The sequence below is a fragment of the Anthonomus grandis genome, unplaced genomic scaffold, assembly GCF_022605725.1.
Source record: "Anthonomus grandis grandis unplaced genomic scaffold, icAntGran1.3 ctg00001096.1, whole genome shotgun sequence".
NCBI lineage: Eukaryota > Metazoa > Arthropoda > Insecta > Coleoptera > Curculionidae > Anthonomus > Anthonomus grandis.
The window spans coordinates 6,028-16,293 of NW_026088671.1; the positions used below are offsets into that span (position 1 = coordinate 6,028).

General features: G+C 32.8%; 1 protein-coding gene across 1 annotated transcript; it reads right to left on the reverse strand.

Annotated features, from left to right (window-relative positions):
• Window positions 1-7,515: 7,515 nt before the first annotated feature.
• Window positions 7,516-8,465, reverse strand: LOC126750030 (transducin beta-like protein 3; the record flags this gene model as incomplete). The annotated part of the gene is made up of 4 exons (XM_050459541.1): window positions 7,516-7,792; window positions 7,847-7,942; window positions 7,996-8,158; window positions 8,211-8,465. Coding segments are annotated over 4 exons (791 nt in total), but the record flags the coding sequence as incomplete, so codon positions are not given.
• Window positions 8,466-10,266: the final 1,801 nt, after the last annotated feature.

Consider the following 10,266-nt stretch of genomic DNA (forward strand, 5'->3'; position numbering starts at 1 on the left):
AGTGACATTGGCAGAAAGTGTGATCACCAATCACCATAGGGGTCACAAGATTCAGAATTGGAACCCATACTTTTTCTAATCTACATTAATATTTTACCAACTTTAGAACCAACAGCAATTACTACTATGGAAACTGCAAAGGACGCTATTGAGGTTTTATTGATGTTACAGGAGAGGGCCGAGTACCGGTTTGCAGTCAGTGGATTACGTTTGTTGAGAAAACAAACAAAATTTTGTTTATTTTAAGGGATTGTCACATGTCAGTTTTCATCTAGATTCTAGACCGCTTTAGGATGTGCACATTGACTCAGTTGTGTGTGGACTGAAGAGCAGCTTATATCAGTTGCGGAACTTGGGAAAATTGTGTCTCTCAGCCCACTAAGAGCAGAGTTTCATTTCAAGAGGCATTCTGCACGATCGAAAAGAATTTTGAAGCTTCAGAGAAACACAGTCAAGGTGGTCTCTGGACTGGGCTACAGGGAAGAAGATTGACTCAATGCATTTGTGAGCTTGCGGTTCTTAAATGTGTCAAGTTTGTATGTTTTAGAGAACTTGATGCATGTTAAAAAGAGCGTGAATGGTTAAGTCTCAATCTCACAGAATACATACAGTTTTTAATCAGTTCAATGGAAAATGGTTGGAAGATAGAAAGTTTATATACCGATTATAATAAGGCCTTTCATGGATTTACAGCTTTTTGTCTAGGAGGTTGCAGTGTGTGAGAGTCTGTAGATCTTTATCGATCTGATCTGAGATTGTGGACACTTCTGTAGTCACTTCTGAGATACCGCAAGGCTCCCTTAGTGGCCCCTTGTTGTTTTTGCTCTTTACTAATGACATCGGCTATATAATTCATTCTAATCGTCTTTGATATGCAGAAATTAAACTTTAAAAAAAAAATTAATCTAAGCAAGACTCTTTTCCTTCAGTTGGATTTAGCCTATTTGTCTAAGTGGTCTTCAGATAATGGTCTGAATTTGACTGTATCAAAGTGCTCAGTAACATGTCGAACTCGTAGTAGGAATTTCCTTGATTTTGCCTATAATGTCGATGGGAATAATATTAATAGAATGGAAAAAATCAGGGATCCGGGTGTAATTTTAGATTCTCAGCTATCTTTCAAGGATCTCTTTTTATCAATGGCGCGAAAGGCTTACCAGCAACTTGGTCTGATTTCGCGTCATACTAAAGGTTTTTAGCCTGTGGTTTTTAAACATTTATATTTTTCTTATGTTAGACCATGTTTAGAATATGCTCACCTGGTTATCAGTGCCACATTGATTTTTTAGAAGCTGTTTAGGGTGAGTTTATCAGGCTGCTAGCCTTTAGGTTAGCTGATGATATTTCACATATAAATTATCTTAAAGGATGTAAAATTGGACTTTTAACACTAGAATCTAGACGACATTGCAGTCATTTGTTTTTCTTACGTAAACTTGCTAATTGACAAATTAATGTTGAATGTAGAGCTACCTATATTCAATGGTAAATAAGTAGTAACTGTCTTTTGTATGAAGTGATCATCTTTAAAATTTTCATTCTGTGTGTTGTCTGTCAAAAATAACGATGTCATGTGTAACATCTTTTTTCAAAAAAATATTAAAAAAAAAAAGAAAAAGTTTGTTTGTATAATAGTGATACAATCTTTTTCAAATTAAAATAATCACTATATTAAAACCTCTGAGTTTTATTTCGACGGTCTACGGAAATCAAATAATAATAGGTTATGGGCCCAGATCGCGAGTGAAAAGTGATTCAGATTCAGAGGTCAGTGAACTTCGGGTAAGAGTGTGCCATAAGTGCTTAAAAACCGAGTTAAAAATCATGAAAACCGAAAAATGTCTGAAAATAATACTACCTTAAAACTAAATGGGGACAACTGGCCAGTCTGGAAGTTTCAGACAACTATAATTTTGAAGGGGCGAGGTCTGTATGAGATTGTCATTGGGGCCAAAATAAAACCAACTGCAGAAGGAGATGAGCTGACTAAACGGCTAAAGGAAGACGCGAAAGCACAAGAATTAATAGTAACAAGGATGGAGGAGAGTCCTCTAACTCACTCGTTGTCATGTGAGTCATCCAAAGAGATGTGGGCAAAACTAAAAACGGTATATGACAAAGAATCTGTTGTAAGTGTCCATTTACTACAGCAACGTTTTTTCATGTTAGAATTTGATTCCTCCGTAAGTACATTTATTTCAAAAATTGAGGAAATAAAAACAAAGCTAAAGGTCACAGGTGAGACCATATCTGACAAAATGATTATCACAAAAATTTTAATGACTTTGCCCGAGCAATTTAAACATTTTAGATCTGCATGGGAATCTGTTCCTCTAGAAAATCAAACGTTAGAGGAATTAACCTCTAGATTATTGCTTCAGGAGGAAAGGTGTAAGTCTGTGGAAGCAACTACAGCCCTAGCAGCTAAAATGGGGCATCATAAGAGGCAAAATGGAAGTCAAACTAAGTTGAGGTGCCACATCTGTTCAAAGGTTGGTCATATTGCCAAAAACTGCTATTTTCGACACAAAAAATCCAATACTGGTCAATTGGATAATAAGGAGAAACCCCCAGGTGTAAAGTTTTGTGTTTACTGTCGAAAGCCAGGGTATGCAGTCCAAGTATGCTGGATAAAAAAGAACAAGGATATGCATGGACATACAAGTAAGAATATAGGTGAAGAAGAAGGCGACACTAATGGATTTATGGTAAATTCAGGAGATGTCAAGTCGAGTAATTGGTTTTTGGACTCGGGGGCCAGTGAACATAATATGACATGGGACAAGGGCTTGTTCAAGGAAATTTTTAAAATGGAAACCTTGAGAATGGTGCAAGTTGGAAATGGTCAGAAATTAGAGGTAAGAGGATATGGAAGAGTAGATCTGTGGGCGTATAATGGCAAAAAGTTAATAAAAACCTCTTTATCCGTATGTACCAAACCTAAAATTTAATTTATTTTCTGCTGGGTGTGCTCTTGATAAGGGATATTTTATGTCCTCAGATAATTTAACATGTCAGTTTTTAGATAACCAAGGCAACATAAGAGCCCAGGCAATAAGAAAAAACAAATTATACACTATGCTTTTTACCCAAGATAAAGAAGATGATTCATGTGCTAAAATATGCTCATATAAAGAAAATAACTTAGTAAATGTAATAATTTCTGATTGCATGCAAGTAAAAAATGTTGAGAGCTTAAAAGATTGGCATTGCAAATTAGCTCATAAAAATTTCACATATGTTAAAGAGTTTCTAAGTTAAATGAATATAGAATATATAGATGTTGAAAAAGGGTTCACATGTGAGGAATGTCTACCTGGTAAACAACATAGGTCAACTTTTGGTAAAAGTGAGTCACGAGCTGCTGAAACATTGGAGTTGGTTCACTCTGATGTATGCGGACCAATGGAAACTGTTTCTTTGGGAGGGGCTCGTTACTTTATTTTGTTCAAGGATTTTTTGGGCAATTTTTTGGGCAGAGGCTATTAACTATGTTTCATATACTTTAAATAGAACTGGTCCTAGGCCTTAAAAATATAAAACGCCTTATGAACTATGGCATAAAAAGAAATATAAAATGGAAAATTTTAACATTTTTGGAACTAGAGTTTCAGTATATGTGCCTAAAGGAAAAAGGCTTAAATGGGATCCTAAAAATAAACAAGGATATTTTCTTGGATATGGGGAAAATGTTAAAGGATTTAGGGTCTATATTCCTGAAATTAACAAAGTTCAAACTCAGGTAGATGTGATTTTCTTGCCAGAAAAGGTACCAAAAGAAAGACAAGAGACCAAAGTGTTGAATCTTGAAGAGGCATATGAATCAGAACCAGAGGAGGTGCAACATGAAGAAGAAAATGAATCATTGGTTGAAAATGATGTGTTTAGTGATGCAAACTCCCTGCCTGAAGACCCCAATCCTGACTTAGATGAAGACATAGTGAATGAAAGATATAATTTAAGAAGAAATGTGCAACCTAATCCCAGATATGATGACTACGAATTGGACTTAGACAAAGTGTTGATGGCAGCAACTCAGGATGGTGATGAACCTGTGTGCTATGAAGAAGCTATGGGCAGTAATGAGGCAAACAAGTGGCAACAGGCTATGGAAGAAGAGATATCTGCTTTGGAGGAAAACAAGACATGGATGATAAAAAGTGAAAGTGAAGTAAAAAAGTCAGTCATTGAGTGCAAGTGGGTATATAAAAAGAAAAGAAATGAATTGGGTAAAATAACTACATTTAAGGCTAGGTTAGTAGCTAAAGGTTTTCAGCAATTTGATTTGTATAATAATGATAGTTATAGTCCTGTAGCAAAGTTACCATCTGTAAGAATTTTCTTGGCTATTTGCAATTATTTTAATTTTAGAGTACATCAACTAGATGTGTGTAGCGCCTTTTTAAATGGAGATATAGATGATGATGTCTATATTCTGTTACCAAAAGGCTTTAAAGAAAATGAAGCAAAATTTGCAAAGCTAAGAAAATCCCTATATGGCTTGAAAACTTCACCAAAAAGTTGGTACAACAAATTTAATGAATTAATGATATCTTTGAAGTTTGAAAGGTCACTAAATGAGTACTGTATTTACATAAAAGTTAGTGATAAGTCAAAAATTTTCATTTTAATTTTTGTTGATGATTTATTGATTTCTGGATCAAATGAAAATGAAATCAAGGAAATTTCCATTTGGTATTTCCTAGGCATGCTTATTACTCAAAATTTACAAGAAAATAAAATAACCATTAATCAATCCTTGTATCTTAAAAAGGTGTTAAAATCTTTTCGGATGGAAAATTCTAAAGCATGTAATACTCCCATGGAAACAAATTTTAGTCATTTTGATTTAAACCGTGAAAAGTCAGAAAGTCAAGAACTTGAAAATAGGTGCCGACGAGCCATAGGTTCTTTGATGTATGCTATGTTATGCTCTAGACCAGATCTGTGTATTTCAATAAGTATTTTAAGTAGATATCAATCCACTGCAAGTTTACAGCTTTGGCAAGCCATAAAAAAGGTTCTTAGATATGTACAGAAACCACAAGGTCTTAGTCTAGTTTTTAAGAAAAATAATTTTCAAAATGTGATAGAAGGCTATGCTGATGCAGACTGGGCAGGAGATAGGACTGACAGAAAATCCACTTCAGGATATTTATTTAAAATTTTTGGTAGTACAGTTAGTTGGTGCTCTAAAAAACAAGCATCTGTCGCCCTCTCTTATACCGAGGCAGAATATGTAGCATTAAGTTTAGCTATAAGTGAAGCATGTTGGCTTCGAAATTTGATTTTAAAATTCTGGACAATAATTCTTTAAAAGTAATTATCTTTGAAGATAATCAGTCAGCAATCAAGGTATGTAAAAATCCAGAATTTCACAAAAGGCTAAAACACATTGATATTCGTTACCACTTTATTAGGGACAGAGTCAATGATAAGGTTGTATTGTTAAAGTATATACCCAACAAAGTTGCAGATCGCAGATCTTTTTACAAAACCCTTATCACTGGCTTCATTTAATGATTTTCTTGTTAAGTGTAATTTGATTTAATGTATAGGTATATGTTTTACATGACATTTGTGTAGATGTATAAAAAGTCTTAAAAGTTTGGGAAATTTACCATTGAGGGGAGGTGTTGAATGTAGCGCCACCTATATTCAATGGTAAATAAGTAGAAACTGTCTTTTGTATGAAGTGACCATCTTTAAAATTTTCATTCTGTGTGTTAGGCTTGAGCTAAGTCGTGAATTTGAATTCACAGGTATAACGTTCACAGGTTAACGTAAACGTTTTGAATTCACAGGTTAACGCGATTTTCTATTCACTGTGAATATAACCTGTGAACGTGAATTCACGATTGAGCGCCGGTTGGCAAGTTTGCTTATCGTTTACTTTAATATCATGGCAGTGAATTCGTATAATAATAAGAAAAGTATTACTATTCTGTGTTTATTGTGTTAAGGATAGTTCCTACCCAGATACAAATATTAAGGGTATATTTAGGGTACAAATATTAAAAGTAAATAAAAATTGAAGACAATATCATTGACAATAACAACAATGATTCATTGTTGTCACATTTGGAAAGATATATATTTTCATAGACATTTTTAAAGCTAATATCACGATGTCCTAATAAGAAATAATTGTCTTTAAGAGTTTAAAATAATGATAAAAACAAACATCTTTAATACTCGACCTTCCTCCGAAATACATTAATTAAGATACTCTATCATAATAAAAATGCAGTAAAAAAAACTAAATAAGCATGACAATATAAAAAATAATTCTTCTCTCGTTTTTCCCCACAAACGAGAGAGACGGATAGACGATGGGAGTGAGATATCTGTTTAACGACGGCCAATCGCTGACGAATGAATTACTTCTTTCGGCTAATTTTAACGCGCATTCGTTTATCTTTATGTGAACGCGCCTTTCTCATTCACATTTTGACATTTCACAGTTTATTTGCAAGTTGTCATTAAGTCGTGAATGTGATTTTTTATTCACAGTGAATGATTCACAGGTAGTGAAATTTTGCTCAACCCTACTGTGTGTTGTCTATCAAAAATAACGATGTCATGTGTAACATCTTTTTTCAAAAAAATATTAAAAAAAAGAAAAAGTTTGTTTGTATAATAGTGATACAATCTTTTTCAAATTAAAATAATCACTATATTAAAACCTCTGAGTTTTATTTCGACGGTCTACGGAAATCAAATAATAATAATTAATTTATAGAATACAAGAGAATTAAGCTTCTGTGACTTCTTAATTTTCTTGTTCCAAGTCAGCATACTAGAAATTCCAACCTACTTAAAGTGCCCTTTCGTCGTACCAATTATGGATACAACAATCCAATTTCTGTAGAGCAAAGAGCTTTTAATGAGATATCCAGTCAGGTTGATCTCTTTGTGTCATTCAATAGAACTGCTTTTGTCGATCATATTTTTTTCACCATTAATTATCAAAATTTATATTTAGTTTGTTATGTAGGTTTAACTTTTTATACTTAAAATTAGAGGAAGTTTTATTGTCTCAATTGATATTTTCTTTGTAGCTTTATTTTATATGTGACCTGTGTAAACACAGTTGTGTATTAACATTAAGAAAACTATTGATTATTGAGTACATATGGAATTATTAAGCCAGATTCATCGTTGTTTAAGATTTGTTTGTATCTCTTATCGAGCAGCTTTATAATTGGGTGGAATCATATGATATTTTATGCAGACAAGATGCAGTTTTTAGTTTGTTTTTCTTTTTCTTCTATTAAAAAAATAATTCAAAGAAATGAAGCTTCTGATCAATGAACCATGGAACTACATGAACAAGGTTTTCAAAGAAAAGGAAATCAAGTAAAAATTCTAAAAGTACACTAGAAAAAGTGCCATTTTAATTTTGGGATATTTGATACAATTGATTTGACAAGATTGCTGTTATACAATATTAAATACCCTTATATAAATAAATATTGTATATGAATTAGTATCCTTATTTAAATAATTAAATACCAATATTGTTGCTTACCATGTTCTCCTGCAGATGCAACATAAATTCCGTCAATTTCCGACTTAAAATTGGGTAATTTAAATTTGACAGGTAAACTCACAATAACTTCAACAGCTTCATAAACCGCTATAGTTTTTAGTGCCGCGGCATTGCCTAATTTCCACAAAACCAACACTTTGTCCCTTCCACAAGAAATAAAGTGTTCATTGTCATGTGAGAAGGAAATAGCAGTTACTTTACTGAAATGGGCATCATAGATGGTTTTTAGTTCACCTTTTTCTAAAAAAATCGAATAAGTTTTATATTAATAGAGGGAAAGCTATATTATTATACTTAATTCGTAATAATTGATTTTTCCATCATCGGCTGAGGCAAAAATACCATTTTCTTGAGGATGGAATTCTACCACATTAACCACACCTTGGCAACCTAAAATGAGTGTTAATTAAATCTAGAATATTTACTAATAATTGCCTCAGAACCTTTTAAATTTAAAATACAAGCTTGAAACTGCAAATCCCATATTCTCACTGAACTATCAGAGCCCCCCGAAGCTAATTTTAGTCCATTTAACTTTAGTTTAGCCACTGGGCCCTTGTGGATGTATTTCCACATTTTTTCCAGCTCCCCATTAGAGTTCCACAGCTGAAATATTAAATTATAATTCATTTATAAACAAGAGATGGAGCGAGACTACTTTTAAAAGTCCACTCCGGTGGGATGAGACAAACTGGTTACCATCGGTGGTAAAAGTTTGTATGGAATCGATTTCTTCATTTTCAGAGTTTTCCCCTATAGTTTGTGTTACTGTGCCTGTCTCATAGTTTACAAGATTTATACAAGATTCTGTTTGGCAATAGAGTGTATCCTCAATCCATTGGAGGTTGCCTCCGGTGTAAAACGCGCCATGTTTTGATTCCACATCGAATCTAAAAACAAAAAAGGAAGTTGCCTTTTAATAATAATTTTATTTTTGTATTTATTTTTACATCCAGGTTAGTTAAGGAGTGAATTTTTTAACACTTTAATCGTACATGTAAAAAATCTAGTTTCAATGACTTATCGAAACTAGATTTTTTACATCTTGATTATTTCTCTTAAACATGTATATTGCAGAGGTTCTGCATATGTTCACGCGCGGAAGAGGTAAGTATATGTCGAAACGAAAAGCCCCTTGTGGAACATTAAATTCCAGTTTTTTCAAGTAATTGTAGACAACAATCAACTTTATTTCTTGGGCTTTTCCATATGTTATGCATCATACTTGCAATGAATTTATGTTGTTTTTTTTTTAAGTTTCAAATGTGGAAAACCTTGTGGGAAATGGACACCCATTTGTCTAATTTCTAGGCATTTTAAATATTTTCGTTAAACATTTTTAAGGTTTTAGATAATCGCACCATATTTAAGCTTTAACCTGACTAAAGACATAATTGAGTCTTTTTAATGTTTAAGCACAGATAAATATACGCTACGCTAATATTGCGCGAATATATATATATTCGCGCAATATTCGCTGTGGTTTAAGTCATAAAAATCAGTCATATATAACTTCTTGAACTTTTGGAAATTACATCCTCGATGTGCGGAATAAATTGCTTAGGGTCGAATGTCACACCAAGATCATGGATTGGTCAGTCAGTGTTTGGTCTATTAGAGATTCTATTATTTATTGAATATGGAAACTGTATTTTGTTATTTTTGTAGGTAAATGTAGTGATATTACACTTGCCGGCGTTCAAACAAGGCATATATCGCTCACAATAAACAGCCAATCTATCGAGCTGGATCTGGAAGTTATTATAGCTGTTTTGCCTACCGTGCGGTGGAATTTGTCAATTTAAATTATTTGCTGGTGGCTGGCTCTGGTCATTATTATTATATACGTATATTGATTTTTATTTAACTGTTTGCTTCTTATTATTGTTTTTTAACAGTACCGTAATTGTATGTATAATGTATGGTGTTATGGAAGATCGTTTTACGCGAATAACACCTTTTGTGTATACATATATGCTATATTAATGCACAATAAACTTGATTTTGACTATAGTCTTGCAATGTTTTAATTGTACAGGGAGTCACAAATTCGAGTCTCACCATTGGGATCTCGTAAACTAGAAGAATTACAAGGTCGGTTAAATTAGTTAAGACTCAACTCTGGTCATTATTCTTGCAAAAATCAATACACCAAGTTTTTAAAACAGATGATAACTTTTTTTTTTCTTCTCTCAATATTGTATGTCTGGGTTGTGTTAGTAGGCTTAAGTTGTCTGTATATTTATTTTTATTTAACTGTTTGCTTATATTATTATTGTTTTTTTAACAGTACCGTAATTATATATGTGAATGCATGGTGTTATCGAAGATCGCGAATAATACCTTTTGTGTATATATGCTATATTAATGCCCAATAAACTTGATTTTGACTTTGACTTGTATCCTTATTATGAATTATATTATCGATCAATTTATATTTATTTAAAAATTTGTAATAAATTTTATCTATTAAATAAAGGGGAACTCGTTGTTAAGAGCAACGTGTTTTATAATATTCGGTTCTTTAGCAAAAAGAGGCAAATTTGTAAGAGTAAGGATTATAATTTAAAGAGTATTGAATTACATTATCGGTAGTGGTTGGCTTACGATATATTTCAAAAATAGGTTTACCGTTGCATTTCTTAATTAGAAGGTCTAAAAAAGGCAAAGTACCATCTCTTTGTTCTTTGATGGTAAATAAAATGTTTGGGTCT